The following is a 20,129-nucleotide window of genomic DNA, read 5'->3' on the forward strand; positions in this document are numbered from 1 at the left end:
TTGTTGAAGTTTCAAATTACCCACTTGACAGTTGACATATATATATATATATACCATTGAGGATTAATATGAATTTAAAACACATATATACGTTTAGAAATAATGGGATGATAAATAATTTAATTATATGTTACTAAAGTTGAAAGATTGGTTGGTACTAACTACTTATAAATATTTTTATTCCTTTAAATAGAGCATTATATGTGATATCAAGTTTTAAGATCACTTTATCTTAATAATAGATATAGATGTTGTATAATTTTTTTTTATCAGCAAATAAAAAATAAATAAATATGAACTACTTTAAGGTTGATTCAATCCTTATACCGGACATAACACAATAAGACTTACTGTTTCTTTACAACTTACCAAAAACTTACTAGATTAAGAAATAACAAACAATTCAACCACAATAAGACATCTTACAAATACAATCAAACACCTCAAACTCTTCCTACAAAAACAAAAGGTCTTGAAGTTGAAAGTCACTTAATCAAATACATACAAACCAGAGGATCAATGCATCACTAAGAATAAGAAAAGTAGGTAGAACAATAAAAGTATAATGGCACATGATTCACATGCAAAATGATAAATTCTATTGATTTTCAAATGGTACAAGGCATTGGAATGGAAAAATATTGGTACAAGGCATTGGAAAGGAAAAATATTGGTACAATGGCATTGGTATGGAAATACCAATTAAGATCAGAAGACACAACAACAATCAACAAAATTACATGATTGATCTTTATTTTTGAGAAAGAAAACATGTTCAAAACATCTCCCGATACCTAATGAAGGAGCTAGGTTGTGGGGCATGGTATGGTACAAAACTCTAAAGTTTCCTACTGATAGTGTACAACATGCATGACATACAAGGATGAATACATTTTACATGCTCCTTCCCACAAAGCTTTTACTTAATGGGTTTCAGAGCTTGGTGACCACAGTGGTGCAAGTTGTAAATTTCATTGCCAACACTGCAGCTCCAGCACTTGCTGCTCATCATGTGAAGGCATGATTCTCTTAGAACACTCCTGCTTGATCTGCATGTCAAATTTTATATCCACCTCTTCAAATTTTTCATCATTATTACTATTATTATACATCTATACTTCAATTCTACATAGCTAAGCTCTTAGTAAACATAATTTTTTTGTTCACTGTAAAGCCTTTTAGACATAATTTATAAAAATTAAACTCTACTCCAATTCTCTATATATCAACCTTTTCCTTGTCACGCTTTCCACATAATTGCTTTTTATTTTATTATCCTAGGAAATTTTATCATTGGCCATTACCTTTGCGGGAAGAAGGGCTTATCAAAATAAGGCATCAATTGAGCTCTTGGAACCATATCCTTCCTTAGCAGACGAACCTCTTCCTCTTCAATCAACTGCTTCATATTAACTCAATTAATTTCATACATGATCTTTTCCCAAATGTTATTCATTCTCATAAGCATCTTCAATATTTATGTGCCTACCTTTTGCAGCCTCTCCTCTTGTTTCTTTTGCAGCTCCATGATATAGAACTTTGTTGTCACCTGTGCATGATTGCAAAACCACATTCATTAATAATCGCACAAAGCTATTTCCTAACTTCATCACTGATTGGTCACATTGTCTTACAGCATAATTGAACATTGCACGCTTGACAGCTCTTTCTTGGGTGTGGAGTTTGAATTCCTGTGGCTTAGTGTTTTCTTTAGGTGGAGACCTTGGTGGAGACTTTGGTGGAGCCTAGAGAGATAAAAATGGCTCACCAAATTTGGAAGAAGAAATTTACATATATATTAACTCTTATATATTACATACCAATGTACTTTCTTTGGGTGGAGGAGACCTTCTTGAAGCCTAGACATCACAGAGAAAAATGGCTCACGAAATTAGAACTAAGAAATTGACATATATACTGCAGAAATTTACACACTAACATGTGTGTGTGTATATATATATATATATCATACCTCTTTGGGTGGAGACCTTCTTGAAGCCTACACACAGAGAAAAAGTTGATTTAAGAAATTTACATATATACTGCAGAAGTTTACATACTAAATCGTATATACAATGTTAGTTACTTTAGTCTTGTAGTGTTTGAGCACATCTTTTGTCTGTGAAACATCCAATTATGTCTATTTAGGTGGCCATCATGATTCATGTATAATAAGGTAGAGGAGTTTTTAAACAACCAATCATTCATAGAATAATGGAAAAGAAAGAGAAAGAAGAGTAAAAAGCATAATAATTATAATATTAGTAGACAAAACTCGCGTGATCATTCTGGGGCCACTGTGGGGTGACGCACTTGTTCCAAATTATGGAAAGGGGTTGCATGGTTCATGAACTAATTATCTCAGTGAGAAAAAGGAAAAAAAGTGGTCCAATATGTCTGAACACATAGCCCATGTACGATGTGTGGATAACCTTATAAACTACCTTCAAAATGAGAAATACCAATTCACTTCATTCTCATGACTATGCTAAAAAGGGATAATTTCTTTATATTTTTAGATTGGTGTAAACCAAAACTTATTGAAAGTATCAAATGGGAAAACAAAGAAAAAAACTAATATTATGAATTTGAAAAATAAGAGAAAACTCATTGAGTTACATGGTACATATATATATTATGTCTTCCGAGTCAGACTCCACAATATATAGTATCCATGTAAAGCAAACAAAATCCATTAATTATCATCTTTTAGGTGGATAATTCGCGGGTAAATGATGGTTCTTGTTTTTTCCTTTTTGTCTGAAAAGCTCTCTTTGGTTTATAGCCATAATATTTTTCAAAATTTTGGGAGATAATGTGATTTACTTAATCAAGAATTCAATAATTGATAGCAAGTAGAAAGTTGTATGGCTTGTTGGGTGTGGATAGGGTTGTTGAGACAACTTCAATGATAATATTGAAAAGGTGATATAGGATATTCACTTTTTTATGCTAAATAGGATATCTTGTGACAAAAGTTATCATATGCATGCATGTCTAAACTGCATTTTATGCAAATTATTATTTCGTATAGGGGTGAGTGTTAAGAGCAATTACAATATACAAAGTTTAATTAGTGGCACAGACAAAAGAACACATCCATATGCACAAGGTGGCAATCCACTTGCAGCATCCATGTAGATAGGTGTGCTTTTCGAAGAAGATAGAAACAAAAACAAAGGTTGTATCACCATTATCTAAGTATGCAAGAGGTGTTACTTAATATATAAAACTTCTCACTGATCTCTTTTCTTTTCACTGTAACTCAGAGGTGATGCAGTTGTTTCATAACACTTCAGCCTTAATATGAACTGAAGCAAAACATAAACAAGTGCATACATATTATCTCCAATGACTTCTCTGCAATCTCTGCAACGACGGAATCTAAACTCTAAATCCCAAACCTCAAACCATAACATACATGATACCATATACCATACATATGCATGTATGTTATGGAGCTTTTAAGGGGCAACTAAAGATGACAATGAAAAAGGAGGGGCTTTTTAAGGCTTATATATATGTGAGGGTAAAGCTAGGCATAATCTCACCATTCCTCTAGAATTAGTACTGCTCCATTGAGCCGCAGACTGAGAAGTAGTCTTCACAAACTTTTGCATGGAAAATTAAGGAAAATGGAAAAGAATAGTGAAACTGTTAGGACATGTTATTGAGAGAAAAGAACAAAACAGCAAATAAAACTAAGCTTCCCCACCTTCAAAGCAGATTTAGTGCTTGCGTTCTCCATGATTAATTAAGTGGGATGAGTGCGTAGCAGTTTATGAGCTTAGAGGAGTATATAAAGAGTGGAAAAGAAGAAGTTTGGAGGTTGGTAACTGTCTGAAAATTTTATTTTCTGTTGCTACATCACCAACATGATCTGGGATTTGCATGCTTTCTTGTACCAAACTTCTGATTAAACCTCCCTCTCACCCATATTTTTGTCAAACTTTGTAATGTTCCTTCAAATTTCCACTTGGCTTAAGTGAGGGATAATCTTAAGTTTTATAAGTATGTTCATGTTGAGAGCACTCAGGTGTATAGTTAATTGGAAAAATACGTCCTCTCATTATAATTGTTAGTGTCACTTTAGTTATGTAATGTTGAATACTGAAAAAGCATAGTTTAGTAGTATTTTGAAGTAGAGAAAATTTGCATGTTTTGGTGGCAAAACCATAAATTGTAAGTATAAAGGAAGAAAAAAATCAACTTCTGCTCTGGTTGAGCACTAAGGGGGGAATGCCATGTCACTGGTGTCTATTTTTCTTGACAGTATATGGATTTCAGTATATAAAAATGGGAGCTCAACACAAAAAAATAAGGAGGAAAATACAAATGCATTTTATTAAACAAGAGTAATTTGATCAGCATCTCTTACTAGAGATAAACTTATTGAGTTGTAGATTCTATGAAGTTGTATTAGAATAAAAGAAAATCAATCTGATTCTATATCCTGCATATTTTAAACTATATTCACATCTTAGTTTTAATTCACAACATCAAAACTTGTTTGACTTGCATAGATAAAGAGAAATATTTCAGTTTACAGAAGTTGTTTGTAATTTTAGTTTAACAAAAAGTAGTTTGTAAGTAAATCTAAAATGTGAATCACCAATTCAATTTAGAGTTATAAATGTGTGTATAAAACCCACATGTTTTATGCTTAGAGTTGTACACAAGACATTTAAACTAAGTAGATGTGATTGAGTAATTGAGTATCTTTTTTTTAGTGAAAGAGGAAAAAGTGATGATAAAAAAGGTTGTTAATAGCCTCCTTTCAAGTGTTTCTTGTTGAAGCCGTCAAGGTCAAACCAACCTAAGACACACTCCCTTCACACATCACTTCATGCTATCATAATCTAAATCTTATATATTATATCATGCTACCAAATATATATGCTTTCCTTTCTATTATATATTTTTTTTATCAACAATAAACAATAAATTAATGAGAACTAATTTAGAGGTGATTCAATTCTTATACAAAGTTCAATAATATTTCACAATAACCAATTTCTAACTAGAATCACCTACCTAATTGGCGAAAGCACTAATCAAACTAACAACGTAAAAACTTCAAGGAACCATCCTCATGCACGCCGCCGAAAGTTCCAAACACCAATAATAATAAAAAAACGAAGCAGAACGAGATTTTGCAGAGATCTAAGATCAAACATTTACTTGTACCATTGCAAACACTTCTGATACACCAGCCACACCCCTTTTGAAAATGATAAAGTTTTTATTATATACCTTAATCCGTTTGTTTCTTTGGTTTGGTTGTGTGGATTAACAGTGTAAAGAAACTTTAGTTGCTTATTAAATTGTATTTGTTGCTCGATGGAGGTCTAACAGCAAATTAAAGACTTCTTTTCATGGCAACATCCATAGCAGCATCCAGAAAAATACGCAATGAAAGTGTTAATTTGAAATAAACATCATATTTGTTTTGTGATTAAGAAACTAATTAGTACGATGATTAAAATAGTAATCTGCCAGTAGTTGACTCTTGTAAGAGGGTGATAATGTTTTCTAGTGGTTTCATTTCATCCATTATGATGTTGTTACCATTTCACTAAGTTTAATGCGTTATGCTGCTTAAAGAACGTTGCATAATTATAGAAACGTTAATTAAATGCACTAAGATTAGCACTTCCGAAGAACTGAAAATGACAAAACAACAAAATAGGTCATTATTTATATGTTGAAATTATTAATGTTAAATTCTGCAGTTGTGATACTGTCGATGGTTAATTAACGTTAGGACAACTTGAGTTACACTCTTTGTCTTCTTAATCAATTAGTTAATCCTCGTGTCATTCAGATTCAATGAACAAATGTCAATTCATGAATTTACAGAAAAATAAATATAATTGTCAATTCATGTGCATTATTATTCTCTCTTAACCTTTATAAATAAATCTTTCATTGGATACAACATCATCATTGATCAATTTTGTACAATTGCATTCGCAGTCTTTTCAATTCCTGTTATGCTTTTCAATTCTTTTGTCGTTAATCTAAGTTTTGCATATCTATTTCGTCTGCTTTCGAAAACTTCTTCAGCAGTACATGACCACACACAAAACTTGTCATATCTTTCATTAAATTTGTCACTTTAAAGAAATAGAATTGTTTGTGAGTAGACAAACAAAATTTATCTACGAATACCAACTTTTTTATACTAATAAAATTGTCTACATATTTTATGGAAATTTATGATTTAACAATAATGTAAATTATATTATAATTAAATTTTATTATATATTCTTTATATGACCCTGATAATGTGAAGTCATAAATAAAAAATCAATTGAAATATTAAGGATGCATATATTCCTTGTTGGATTGGATAATGGTTTTGAGCAAGTTCATGGAGAAATCATGCTCAAGGGAGTGGCATCTCATTTAGAAGAATGTCATGCATTGATTCGGAGATAGATAGTCTAATGAACAATTTTGAGGACATAAGATATCATTTCTTCCAAAACTATGATGGCAAGGAAGCAAACAAAACAATTAAAATATTTTGAAAATGTTAACTACAAGTACTCAGTGCAATAAGGATGGACACACCAAGGAAGGATGCTATGAAATCGTAAAATACCCTTAGAGGTGTAATCACAATTGGGCCTCAAAGAATAATTCAAAACGGAAATCCTGCTCTAGCTACAAATGTGAGATCCATTATCATTGGAGAAGGAACAATCTCTCTATTTCAAACAATTTGAACCTTAATATCGTCCTTGTTGTTCTTTCTCCAAAATATAATCTATTATCCGTCTCTTAAATCAACAAAGCTTTATTATGTGTTGTAACTTTTAAGTCTAACTCTTGTGTTTTTAAGAACATTCGAATGAGGAAGATGATTGGTTGTGGTACTAGGTGAGAAAAATTGTATTACCTGAATTTGACAAAAAAAAACTCAAATAGACTTTGTCATAAGTGTTAACAACAAAAGAGTCTCAAGAAGTGAGAAAATGCAAGAATATATGGTTATGGCATAAGCATCTATGCATCTTTTGGTTACATAAAGAAATTACCTTAGTTTTTAAGCTAGTATTTCAAGTGTCTCTCTCAACCTAGACCATGTAGTATTTATAGAGGTTCTCCATCTTAGTGTTCATTAGATAATTTTAACTACTGGAAAAATTATTCGAGAGGAAAGAGACATAGGATAACAAAAAAAACGTGTCCTAGAATATAAGGATTCAATTGTTTCTCGAGCTCTCAAAAATTCAGTAACAGAATCATAATTTTCGTTATTCTCACTAGACCGGCCAAAGAAGGTGTCTATGACCGACATACTCATCGCCTAAAGAGTGACACCAACATACTCATCGCCTAAATGACTACTTATGACCAACATACTCATCACCTAAAGAGTGACTTATAATTGGCATACACATTGTCTAAAGGAAGACTTGTTGTTATTTGACGCTTAGACTTTATACTTTTCTAACACTTGGTTTCTATTTCATGATTTTCTTGTAGTGCACATTGGTTGTTTTACATTGTTTTACATTTGAAGTTGAAATCCTATCCGATGGGCTGGAGAGAGTTGGAGGAAAGTGGTTTTGATTTGCAGAAGAGGACAAGGACAGGGACGAAAGCTAAGAAGAGCAATGGGGAAATGGAAGGTTGTTGAGAGCAAGTTTTCAAATGTTTCTTCTTGAAGCCGTCAACGGATTGTGGTTTTGTGAAGCTGAAGGGTAAGCAGAATGTCATCGAATTCGTTAGGTTTATGAATGGAAAATCAACCTACTACAAGACACCACCCAATTACATCCTTGCACTTCAAGCTCTTGTGGGGTTTCCATTCCATTAACATCATAATATGAAATCATATCATTGAGCCTCCAACACCACTTTAACAGATTAGTGCACCTCACTCTCTCTTTCTTTTCAATTCACAGTAGAAAAGACATTAATGTAACTGAACATGAGTATAAAGTTTCAACTACCATTCTCACTCATGCACTATATAGAGTTCCACACTCTTATATTACCATTTAGATACATCACTTGATAATAAGTCCACAAATAGATTTAGAATAAGGTAATATATTTAGTGAGTATAATTGTAATTTTATGTCAAGAGTTCATCTTATAATGCATATATTATTATTAGAAAATTATTAATAGAGATTGAAGTATAATTAGTTATATTGATTAAATTATACTTAAAAAAATTCATTAAATAGCAATCAAAATTATATAAAAAAATAATTAGTCATCATATTAACTAAATTAGATATTATTTTAGAGATTAAAATATTATTTGTATTTAAAGTGATTTTTATTATTAATAAAAATTTGTAAAATGGTTTCTGGTATGTGAATTAACTACTAGGATTTTAACTACATATTTTAGACTCTAAATTGGTTTCAATTAGTGTTTTAGAGACTAATTGATTATATAAAATATTAGTAGCTAAAATATTGGTAACTAATGGTTAGATATTAATTTAAAAACTTATGTTATAAATTTTTATTAATAATAGAAACTAATTTAGATATTAATAATTATTTAGTCTTTAAGGTCTCTAATTTAGTCTAATAGTAACTAATTTTTTTAATATTTTAAATAATATTTAATTTAATTAGTATAATATCTAATTATATTTTTATGTATATTGATAATTGTCTTATAATGTATATGATTGTAGCCATCCATAAAATTATGAAATGTGGTTGGTTGATAAGTGAGAGAGAGTAGTTGTTGTTATAGTCCAATATAAGGCCAATGCAATAGACATCTTTGGGTTGTTAGTTTGTTGGTGTTTCACATCTTGTGTCATGTATACTTAATGGTTGAATTGAAAGCATGCAAAGATGATTAATAATTGTTGAAAATGTGTTTCAAAACTTTGTTTTATTCTTTTAATTTTGGAGAAACATGACACCACTGCTTTATTCTGACACGCAGATGCAGTTGTCATGTTTTGGTGGAGTGAGCCATGCCTACCTGTAAAGTTCTTCTTCTTCTTTTATTCAAACACTTTCACAAAACACAAAGGAATCAGAGAAACAAATGAAGCTTTTGTCCAGTAGTTATCAAGTTAGTCTGCTGAATAAAAATGCTAAACATCTTTTTCAAGTTTGTTAAAATTGTGATATTCATTTAATATAATAATATATATTATATTTTTTCTAATGTATATCACTAAAACATAATTTTAAATAAAAAATAATTTTAAAGATAAAATATAATTAATTACTATATTATTTTATCAATTAAGTTATTAATATCTTGGCTCATAAGGTTGAGGTTTGCACACACTTATATACAATAAACAATCCCATAAAATCAGCTCAGAGGTTGAGGTTTACATCCACTTATATACAATTAAATGTCTTTATCTCTAGTCGATGTGGGATTTTCGTCACTTTTCAACAAACTTACAAAGTAATAATTAAACCAAACATAAAATAGTATAACTTTCACAATAATCCTAAACTATCTCTTCATTGGTGGTCGTTAACTTGTATTTTTCACAAAAGAAACCAAGCATTTTAAAAAAAGGTAGTAGTTTGTTATATTTGTCCTTAAAGAAAGGAAAGAAAGCATAAGAATGAAACACTGAATTGTTAGACTAAGTAATTAGTGAGCCTATGTCATAATCAAATGCTCTTACCATATTGAGAAATTTATCTCTCATTTATTAACTTTAATAGGTTTTGAGATAGGGATAATATGGTGGGTGAGTGCATCTCCAACCAAAAGCTCATTTATATCTTTCTCAATCATGAAAAATTGATACTAAATTCAGTAGGAATCTTGAAAACTCATCCCCACATGATTTTTTTTTTCAACCCTATATATTTTTAAAATATATTACATACCAAACATATTTATATTAAATAATACTTAAAAAATGTTAAAATTTATATAACAAATTAAAAATTAAAATCAATTGTACTTTTTTAATTAAAAAAGGTAAAATTAACTATTTTGTGTTGTATTGAATTCAAGTCTTATTTTGCTTGGCTGCTTCTTCCTGCACCTCCATACCTTCTTGTGTCACTCCCATAAACTTTTTGTATTCCAAAAATACCCTTTTTAATATTCTAGATTACATAATCCGGAAGTCTTTTCCTAGATTTAGAATTAGCTTCCAGATTATGTAATCCGGAAGTCTTTTGTGATTAGCTTCCGGATTACATAATTCAGAAGTCTTTTCTATACATAAGATTAGCTTCCGGATTATGTAATCCGGAAGCTTTTTTTTCAGATGTGTTATTAGCTTCCGGATTATATAATCTGGAAGTCTTTTCTAAATATGAAATTGACTTCCGGATTACATAATCCATGGGCTTATTATTTCAAATTCAAGGGGGTGGAAAAAAAAGGATAAAATGGTATTTTCATGTTTAGTATGGGGTGGCACAAGAAGGTATGGAGGTGTAGGAAGAAAGAGTCATTTTGCCTTCGGTTGGCAAAAAAAAGCCCAGCCCTACCTTGCAGTCAGCCCAATTGGATATTTTTAATAAGGATGAACTAAATATTAAGATACAAATAGAAAAAAAAAGGATTTTTCTTAAAGAAAAAGAGAAGCAAAATTTTATTGCTGTATTTATCTAACTAACACTAAATGAGACTATATTTAAACATAACATTACCTTCGCTATAAAATAGTAAAATATATTGTGTTTGGATAAAAACAGATTTTTTTTGTAAACCTAGAATACGTGTAATATTCACAATTAAGCAAACCCTAAATTACCACAGTTCATGAAAATCTACAATTTTTATAGTTATATCCATAGTTTGGGGACATGGTTTGTTAACGCGAAATTAATTCACATGGTTATAATAATTTCTTAAAAGTCTTATTATTTAACTTCAAGAACTCAAATTTAAAATAATTATTTTAGAAGATTTTTCAAAAAGAAACAAGCTCTATAGATATAGATCGGGTTTTATAAAAGCATAAAAATAAATGGCTCGTTAGACTTACACCAAAACTCAAACCTTCCTAGTTTCCACTGACCATACACGTGATTGTAACTTACCATTTTGCCAATATGAATTTCAATAAATTTTAAAACCAAAATAATTCATCTAAATGGCTAATTTGAAGAGATACTCCAAATTGTTTTAACTTAGATTCACCTTGAACCATCAAAATTTGATCACAAGGGTTTTCTAATAGTTCTGTTGAAGCTGAAAATATTCAAGAACTTGACAAGTATACAGAAGGGGCAGCATTCTTTATATGTGTGAAACAAATAAGAAAACGAATTTTTGCCTTTTATGTCGGCCACCATAAGTATCGAAAACTTGAGCTTCATCAATGTGCTCTGCATATTTGTCCTTTGAAATGGAGGGAGCATTTATTTGAATTTCATTTGAACATAGAAGTTGGTCTTATTCCTCAGAAACCTTGAAGAATGTATATGATAATACAATGTTATTGATACCATTCATTTTAGGATCCGTCTCAAATTCCGGGTCAATATAAAAGAATACCTACATTGTACAAGCAGCATAGTGTTTAGATGTAACTGCATTATGCAGAAATTGGAGTTCAGTTTGAAACCACTTACAGGCATGTCAATCTGCTCTCCAGGAAGAAGTCGCTGCTCCTCAAAGCAGAAGCATTGTATTTTATTGAAGTACACCGCAGCCTGTGTAAGAAAATTTAAAATCGGACATTATACTATTTTGGAGTGCTAGGAAGGAAAGAAAAGGGAAGAAACTAAAACAACATTTTTCAATAAGTAAAGCAAAAAGAGATCTAAAGAAAGAGTTGCAACAGGAAGACTTCAAAAACGATATTAAGTTCTTAGCCATAAGCCAAGGTTTTAATCATAGAGATATTTATATTATAAACTTCCAAAATTCTAAAGTATGCAGAGTTCACGGACAACCTTTGTTATAAATGGACAGAGTATTAATCAGTAGTTTGTACCTTCATAGGAGTGACATTATACGTAGAAACACCTGTTATTGGAGTAGAACTTTTGTTTTCCGCAGTATAAAATGCGAGGGCACTTTCACCAGGCTTGACCCTAACCTGGTACAATAAATGAATAATGCCACATTTCAGTTCTTATTTTTCATTCTCCTATTCCCCGTGTGTTCCAGGATGCAGTCAAATTTGAAAGTGTTTAAGTAAGCATACAACTAGATTTAGATTAAAAGATACCATTTGTCCATAACCTAGCTTCTCAAACAAAAGCTCAGACTTTAACTTCACTTGATTATTAAAATTCTTTGAGTTGCCATTCTTAAATTACAATGGACTAATATAAATAAAACTAGCAGCTCCAGTTAATAAAATTAAGCATAATCTTAAATAATACTTTCACATGTAAGTAAATAAATCCTCTTTGTGATGGAGAGCAGTATTTTCTTTGTAAGGTACAAGAAGATAAGTTATAATAACCTCTCTCTGTGCGGGAACAAACTTCCATTGCATCCCATCAGCAATATCAGCATTAAACTGCACCACAATTTCCCTGAACCAAAAAAAATTATCAACCCAAACACTTGGAAAAGTGAAGTTTAAGTCTAACTTAACTTTATAAAATCAGTTTGTAAATTGAGATTTGCATTCATTTATATACTATAATTTAGTCTTATCTCTAGTCGGAGTAAGTTTTTCTACACACCTCATCATGCCAAGGACCGGACATCTCGAGCTTGGGACTGGGAGGAAACCCAATAGCAGGTGACATGAGACTCAACACCTTGCAAAGATAGACCCTGAATGGTTCTAATACCATTTTAAAAAGGTAGAATTTAAGTCTAATTTAACTCTACAAAATCAGCTTATAAGGTGAGGTTTACACCCAATTATATATTATAATTTAACCTTATCACCCACTTATATATTAGAATTTAACCTTATCACCCACTTATATATTATAATTTAACCTTATCTCTGATCGATGTGGACTCTTTAATATTTATAAACTACAAAAAGCTAGCTTCCAAAGCACAACACCCTAAATGAGATTTATTGAATAATGCCTCATAAGCATATCTCTTGTTGAACAATTACATAAATATTCCCAAGACATATCAAAAGTATAGTAAAGGTACTACTGTTGATGGTACAGAATAGGCAAGTTCTGTGGTGTAATCTTCAGGTACAGCATAAAGCTGAATAAATATATTGTATGTTCACTTTCCTTTCCTTAGTTTTTTTGTCTAAGTACTATCGAATACATATTCAGAGTAGAAAGGAAGGAATAAAAAGCAGCTCAAATAATTTGAACCACCATCTTAGGAACAGTGAAATGATGATTTTTTTTTCTTTAAAACTGCTGGGGAATTCAACAGCAATTTCCAATAACCATGAACCTGAAGAAGAAAACTAATCCTATGATGAGGGATAGTAAAAAGGTAACATCCAATAAGAAAAAATAACACCTTGTGGAGACTGTATTATTGCTATCATGTCGAGCAATCTTTTCTTCAACCGTCTGTAAAAATTTGAAATTTATAATCATCCGTTAAAATAAGAAAAATTGCCAAACTTTGATGAAAAATCAAAAAGCCATTGAAAACCAACACAAACACACCTCACGCCGTGCGACAGTCCCCCCATAGCCAGTGGCTTGGCATAATCTCCTGTAAAGGGGAACTGCAGCATACGTGCAGCCAACCATAGCAAAAACTAAGCCCGTCAAGTATAAAAGCATCTTTTGTGATTTCTGCTCTTTAGATGCATGAGATGAGAAGTGTCGGAAACCAGGCATGGAACTTGACTTTCCAACATTCTGTGTAGCAAAAGCTGAAGAACGGTAACTCAGATAGAACGATTCTTTGTTAAACTTTGATACCCGAATATTATAAGAGAAATTGTGCTGGAAGCTGGTATTAGGATTAATGAACCTGTAACTTGATCCTTTAGAAATGATAGACAGCTATCTGAATAAAAAAATTATCTACAAATGACTTGTTAAAGTAGACACTAATTTCTTTTTGGAAGTCAGATTTTAGAGAGGCAAAAAGGTATAACTGACACAAACGTATCTCTATAATTAAAAAAAACAACTAATTAGAGAGAACAATTGGTTTGAGAATGATGCTTAAGAAGTAAAATATAATTTCTTTCATTTTATCACTATGTTTCAAATAATTCACCATAACCATAAGAGAATTAATCAATAATCTGAGACAAAAATAACAAAACCATAGGAATTGGTGCAACATAGCATAACCTGGACTCAAGAGAGTTTGCTTGCATGGCCCTAACATATGGCAAGAGATGAGTTCTCCTACTTAGCCTTGACCATATCATGTTTAGCAAGACTTATGTCCCTGCAATAACAGGACATTAAGTGCTAACTGCAAGAAAAGAAAATAAGTATGTAATTATTGACAACTTGATTATTTTTAAAAGAGACAAATGCTTCCTTTTCTTATAATAATTGTTGATGCATAAAATAATACAACATATAGACACAACTTGACTTTGGATTGGAAGAATGTTGTGAGTTTTTATGCTGATGTTTCATTTGGTGACAGTTTTTATGCGTTCATGTTTTTATACATGTTGTTAGCACAAACCAATAACAGTGTTTGGTAATCTCCCAATGGAATCATATAATGGGTATATAAAGGCTATTGGCTATGAATTATGAGCAATCAAATCAGCACTAACTAAATGCATGCACTAAACTATTTTAAAGGAAGAAAGCATGGGAGAATAGTCACCAAACCAAGTACAAGAAAACTGCCTTAAAACACATCCATAGGAACTGTAATTAACAAAAGACCGAGTTAAAGTTTATATACTCTGCACTAACAAGCAGCCATAGAGAACAATTCTCAAGCTCGAATATAAAAAGAAAATAGAAGTTAGAAAGGGGTTCAGCTTTCGAAAGTGAAGGATTCATCCATTAAAAAATATCAGTTCAGAGGGGCATTCCATCGAACAATTAGTGCACCACAATACTTGCTCCTCTGGGAACCATAATCCCGAAAACGCAAAATCAAAATCAGACCCAAAACATAAGTGAACCCAATCCCCATAACCCATCAACCAAATCAAGCAACGAGACAAAACATAAAACTGTATAGAAATGTAGTAAAAATGCGAAAGTGCGAGAATGAGAGAATGAGAGAATGAGTGTTTCACCGAAATTGATGAAGTTGAGAGGGGAAGAGCAAAGCTGAAGCCTTTTAGGACAACAACCATCAGAATCACAGTGCCTGCCGGGAATTCCAAGCTATGGATTGAAGAGACCTTCTTTTCCCCTTCACTTTAATTGGGTTGGGAAATTTTGAAAACTTGAATTTTAGATATATTAGGGTGGGTTTGGATAATTAATTTTTATAGTTTTATAAGGTAATTTATATATAAAGAAGGTAATAACTTTTTAGAAAGATCAGTTTCTCATATATAATTATTATTATTTTTTTTTGGTTACAATATAGAATCAGCTATTAGTTATGTTAAATAATAAATATCATGTTACTTTTTTTTTGGCTCTGGTTTTTAAAAATTATAATTTATTTTTTATAAAAGGAATTTAATATAAGTTCTTTGTATTACTCTGCATGATTAGGGAGGAAGGAATTAGATGTAAGCAAGTTATTTGCTCAGCTAGAGTTTAGAGAAGGAAGAAAGAAAAATGGTTAAATCCAATTTAAAAATGTCTTTCCACAAGTGGGAATAGTACTTTTTTAATATTACAAGATATTTTACATAATATAATTTTATTAAGAAAATTACAACATTTTGTTATAGTCATTTCTCAACTTACTTTTTTTGTTTCTTCTTCCATTTCAACAAATTTCTTCCAGCATCCTATTAATTTTGGAAAAAAAAATCTTAAATTACTTTTTTTCAAAATGTTTTTAGAATATGCTTTTCTGAATTTATAAAATATATTCTTGTAAAACATTTTTAGAACAAAATTTTCAGATACGGCATGTGTTTTTTGAAATAAATTTTTTCAGAGTATGTTTGAAGAAGAACTTTCCTGAATGATGACAAATTAATGAGGCATTTTAATTATTTTACCTAATTGAAGGAGATGCAAAGAGAAATTTGACAGGTGCAAAAAGAAACACCATTTTCCTCACTCCATTGCGACCTTGACCTTTTTTCTTTCTCCACTTCCTACTTCTCACTAAACGACCATCATCACACTGTTTCTTCCTGCACCTTCGTATCTTCTTCTTTCACTTCCATAAATTTTTGTATTTTCAAAAATGTCCCTATGTAATATTCTGGATTATGTAATTCAAAAGTCATTTTTCAAATTCATAATTAACTTTTGGATTATATAATCTGAAAGTCTTTTTTCAGATACATGATTAGTTTCTGGATTACTTAATCCAAAAGTCTTTTCTAGTTTTCGGATTATTGAATCTAGAAGCCTTTTTTCAAATGCGTATTCGAATTACATAATCCAGAATTTACTATCAAATCCATATAATCCAAAATATGGAGGTGGCACAAGCAGAATAAGAAAATATTTTCATATTTTGTATGGAATGTCAAAAGAACATATGGAGGTGCACGAAACAGTCCCATCTTCATACTATTGGCAGATCCAAAAACAAAAGTTCATGGGCCCCTATTGCCACCGGAAAGTTACTGTTTAAACTCCCTACCAATATGAAAAGACTAAACTTTCCTTTTTTTTATTTAGTGAAACATGTTTCCATTGATTAAATTTAACACAACAGAAACAAGTTATTGTTTTCTTAAACTTTTTTCAATATTTTTAAAAGAGAATTATTGTTTCTTTTGTATTATTTTTTTTAAAATAAAAAATTAACCAAATAGAAACAAATTCATAATATTAATATTATCAAAAACAATTAATACAATGAAAATAAACTTTATTTTGTTGTATATTTTGAATTCAAATTAAAAATGTAAAAACAATTAACACAATAAAACCAAGTTCACACTGTTATTTTTTTCACAGAAACATGTTTCATTCAGAGTATTTTTGTCAAAAAATGAAAGTAAAATTAGAGATTTAACCATTTAGGGTACATAGTGCATTTCCCAAAGACCTAAAGCCCCATAATTTCTTTTACCCCTTGTATTCGTTACAGTGACTTTCTGAAATGTATAAAAAAATATATTTCGAAATTAATACTGTAAAGAAATTCGTGAGGTGCAGAAAGAAACACTAAAAAGAGATACACATGCCCATGTTCCGTAATCCAAATTCTTAAATAAAAAAAAGCCCTTATTTCTTTTTAGTTGGGCTTATGGGCCTATCAAGAAATCATATACGTAGCCATAACTTCTAGGCCTTTGCATTCTGCACCCCAAGGTTTGAAGCTGTATCCCCTGGATTATTGAAATGTCAAAACTACCCCTTGTTTAGATTTTTAAAATTCTACATTTTTCCTCTCTTCCTCACTTCATCTTCTTCCCCTTACCATGCACTCAAAGTTTTTACACCTTTTTTTTTGTATTTGTGTGTAAGAGGCTGCCAAAATATTATTGCCTTTTGAAGAACACCTTGAATCTCCTTGCCTTGTCGTTTTGTTTTAAGAGATTATTTTTTGAATTTTTTTATCATTATTGTTAGTCTTGGTTTATTCTATATTGGTATTTAGAAAAATTATGGATTTTGCAATCCATAATATATTTTGAAGATTTATGTACATTTCGTAATGTACATTCAAAAATGTATTTTTTATCTATAAATACATTTCATAATATATAATACTCTAGAATATATTTTTTTAAAACAAATATTAAGACTATGCTAAGTAGAAATTGACGACATTTATCTGTAAAAGAGATTGAAAATAAGTTGGTAATGACATTGGTGGTAAGAGGAGATAATGAGCAGAACAAATCCTCTAACAAACCTTTTGATACATGAAACCTAAACCTTAAATTAAAAAATATATTATATATGAACTTTAAAACATATTATAAACACAATAATATATGACATATTCTAATGGTTTATCTCAACGGTGTTAATTTATGAAAATATTATTATTATCATTAAAAAATAATCTTTGTGTTCAAAAAATAAATTTTGTATTAAAAAAATCAATTTTTTGTATTAAAAACAAATTGTGTATTACAATGCTCATAAAAAAAATAGGTTAAATTTTTTTTAAAAAAAAACATAAAATATGTATGTCCAGATTTTACAATAAAAAATAAATTTTTTGAAAAAGGTAAAATTAAAAAATATTTTTTATGGGGGTGTGGCTTCAAAATATGGGGTAACAAAATGCAATGCCATAACTTGTATCCGGTTTTTAGCTATTTCTGGGCCAGGTAAGTGGTAGGTAGAGTGCAAAGGTTGTTTAAACGGGAGAAAATGCAAAAATTGAAATTAGTGTTGTTAGAAGTGTGCCTGAATCCTAGTCTTAATTTCTTGTGATTTTCCAAAACTCATTTGATTTAGGTTAAAAGATGTTTTACTTAGCATACTTGGTAGTAGTGTTGGTTTGTTTGAATGAGAGTGAGTGAGATACTTGGTAATAAGATTAAGCTATGTTTGGGGTGGGGTGGGATAAGAAAGGAATTTGATTATTGGTGCACCTCGTTAGTGGTTGAATTATTGAAGAGATGTTTATGAAAGTGAGACACGTTGGAAAGGAAATGAATTAAAAGTGGTAGATTCCTAGAAAAACAAAAATGCAATTATGGTGAGAAGGACTGATCAGGGTGGTTTCTTATGACCAAAACCTGACCTATTTATAGGGTTTCCATTGAGGACCATTTCTTGTGGTATACCCTAGTTCCTACACCCCTATAAAACAAATATTTAACAGACTTTAGTCAATTGCTTTATGCCTTATTCCATTCTCTGATCTGTGTCCATGCATTCTTCTCCCTCACTTTACCTAACAAGGTAGTATTCTTCATTGTTCATCTTAAATTTCCCAACAACTTGAACCTCATCACACTGTCCATAGCCATTTTATTAGATACATACCCCTAATTGGTATATTCTATTACCAAGGACAAATCTCACTCTATTTAAGATCAACCTGCAATATAGATACAACTTACCATACATCACTGTGGATGCCTCAAGAACCCTTCTAGGAGAAATATTCCAAGTCCGTTAATATTGTTGGATCACACTCCAACAAAAAAATTGGACCACCCCATCTTGGTCCCCATGCTTTTGATCACACACTTGTGTTGTTTAATTAAAAGGGTTCAGAAGTGTGGATGAGTACATCACAAAGGACCACAAGAAGGGTACTTAAATCTGGAGAATTAGTTAAAATAATTTGGGAGGATATCAGAAAGAAGTGAAATGCAATGCATTAAAGAAAAGGACAAAGAGTTGGAAGAGGAAGCAATGAAACCCAAGTTCCAAGAGAAGAGCTACACTAGTATGGTGTCAACCTTAATGGCAGATCAAAACTAGTAACCTTTTGTTTCATCTTCTAAACCGTCCCACCCACCCCTAGGACAAATCCCAGATGACACATAACTGAACTCAACTTACATTTTTCCAATTCCGGTTCCCAACATAAAGCAAAATAAAGAAACCACACTTTTTTACTGTAACTATAAACTATATCCAAAGATGCCTTTATGCATTTAGTCCTGCTTCAAAAACTACCTCTAAATGCATGGATGGTGATTAAATAAATGCATGCATGCTTTAGTCTCTCTTATTATCTGATTATTCAGGAGAATAAAGAAGTTATTTCTACAATGGAGTTTAATTTAGAATTTATTTTTGCAGAGCGTGTTTTGTTTTTTTCATTGAACTTTATTGAATGGTAATGAATGTGTTTGTTTTTTCTTTTGTTTGATGAACGTTATTTGGTTGACTCCTCAAGGCAGGAACGTAGAAGGGAAAGGTGGGATCGATGTTCCTTGAAAGTAACGGCCAAATAAATACACTTGTTTGTCAGATACCTTTTACTTAATGCAACTCTGATTTGTTTTTACGTTTCAATCTTGAAAAGTCAAAAAACAAATACCAGTAGAAAATAAAAGAGAAAAGAAAAAGTTACGTGAGATCGGGAGTTGTGCATCCATGTTGAATGTTTGTTTGAATGATTTTAACAGATGAAGAAGTGAATATGAAACTCAAGAGAAAAAAAAGAAGAAAAAGTAGAATTGGGGGCATGTGAAGAAGGAAGTGACAGTGAAAGATGAAAAAGATGAAAAGGTAGTATTTGAAGGAAGAAGGCCAAAGTTAGAGAGAGT

At 31.0% G+C, this 20,129-nt stretch overlaps 2 protein-coding genes across 6 annotated transcripts; both read right to left on the reverse strand.

Annotated features, from left to right (window-relative positions):
• Positions 1-576: 576 nt before the first annotated feature.
• LOC137814931 (microtubule-destabilizing protein 60) lies at positions 577-4,068 on the reverse strand. 4 transcript variants are annotated; one of them, XM_068617892.1, is made up of 8 exons: positions 3,716-4,068; positions 3,552-3,611; positions 1,973-1,999; positions 1,821-1,859; positions 1,635-1,745; positions 1,490-1,549; positions 1,305-1,399; positions 577-1,049 (listed from the first exon to the last, which is right to left on the reverse strand). In XM_068617892.1, the coding sequence occupies exons 1-8, from the start codon at positions 3,746-3,748 to the stop codon at positions 920-922; spliced, it is 555 nt and encodes a 184-aa protein (XP_068473993.1). In that variant the 5' UTR covers positions 3,749-4,068; the 3' UTR covers positions 577-919. The 4 variants fall into 4 exon arrangements, with proteins under 4 accessions (XP_068473993.1, XP_068473994.1, XP_068473996.1 ...); XM_068617893.1 differs by having other exon boundaries at positions 1,635-1,733; positions 3,716-4,015; XM_068617895.1 differs by lacking the exon at positions 3,552-3,611 and having other exon boundaries at positions 1,635-1,733; positions 3,716-3,823.
• A 7,019-nt stretch (positions 4,069-11,087) lies between these two features.
• On the reverse strand, positions 11,088-15,281 carry LOC137814932 (cytochrome c oxidase assembly protein COX11, mitochondrial). 2 transcript variants are annotated; one of them, XM_068617896.1, is made up of 8 exons: positions 15,096-15,281; positions 14,176-14,302; positions 13,534-13,846; positions 13,382-13,434; positions 12,393-12,465; positions 11,916-12,020; positions 11,551-11,631; positions 11,088-11,473 (listed from the first exon to the last, which is right to left on the reverse strand). In XM_068617896.1, the coding sequence occupies exons 2-8, from the start codon at positions 14,253-14,255 to the stop codon at positions 11,372-11,374; spliced, it is 807 nt and encodes a 268-aa protein (XP_068473997.1). In that variant the 5' UTR covers positions 14,256-14,302; positions 15,096-15,281; the 3' UTR covers positions 11,088-11,371. The 2 variants fall into 2 exon arrangements, with proteins under 2 accessions (XP_068473997.1, XP_068473998.1); XM_068617897.1 differs by having other exon boundaries at positions 14,176-14,275; positions 15,096-15,236.
• Between the last annotated feature and the right edge of the window lie 4,848 nt (positions 15,282-20,129).

The sequence above is a fragment of the Phaseolus vulgaris genome, chromosome 1 (assembly GCF_000499845.2).
Source record: "Phaseolus vulgaris cultivar G19833 chromosome 1, P. vulgaris v2.0, whole genome shotgun sequence".
Lineage (NCBI taxonomy): Eukaryota > Viridiplantae > Streptophyta > Magnoliopsida > Fabales > Fabaceae > Phaseolus > Phaseolus vulgaris.

Coding starts and splice junctions, on each gene's coding strand:
- LOC137814931 (XM_068617892.1), bottom strand. CDS start 3,748: ATGGAGAACGCAAGCACTAAATCTGCTTTGAAG. Junction 2,000..3,551: donor GTACTAATTCTAGAGGAATG/GTGAGATTATGC, acceptor CTCTGTGTGTAG/GCTTCAAGAAGGTCTCCACC. Junction 1,746..1,820: donor CACCCAAAGAAAGTACATTG/GTATGTAATATA, acceptor TTATCTCTCTAG/GCTCCACCAAAGTCTCCACC.
- LOC137814932 (XM_068617896.1), bottom strand. CDS start 14,255: ATGATATGGTCAAGGCTAAGTAGGAGAACTCATCTCTTGCCATATGTT. Junction 11,632..11,915: donor ATAATGTCACTCCTATGAAG/GTACAAACTACT, acceptor TTTCTTACACAG/GCTGCGGTGTACTTCAATAA. Junction 11,474..11,550: donor GAGAGCAGATTGACATGCCT/GTAAGTGGTTTC, acceptor TGTACAATGTAG/GTATTCTTTTATATTGACCC.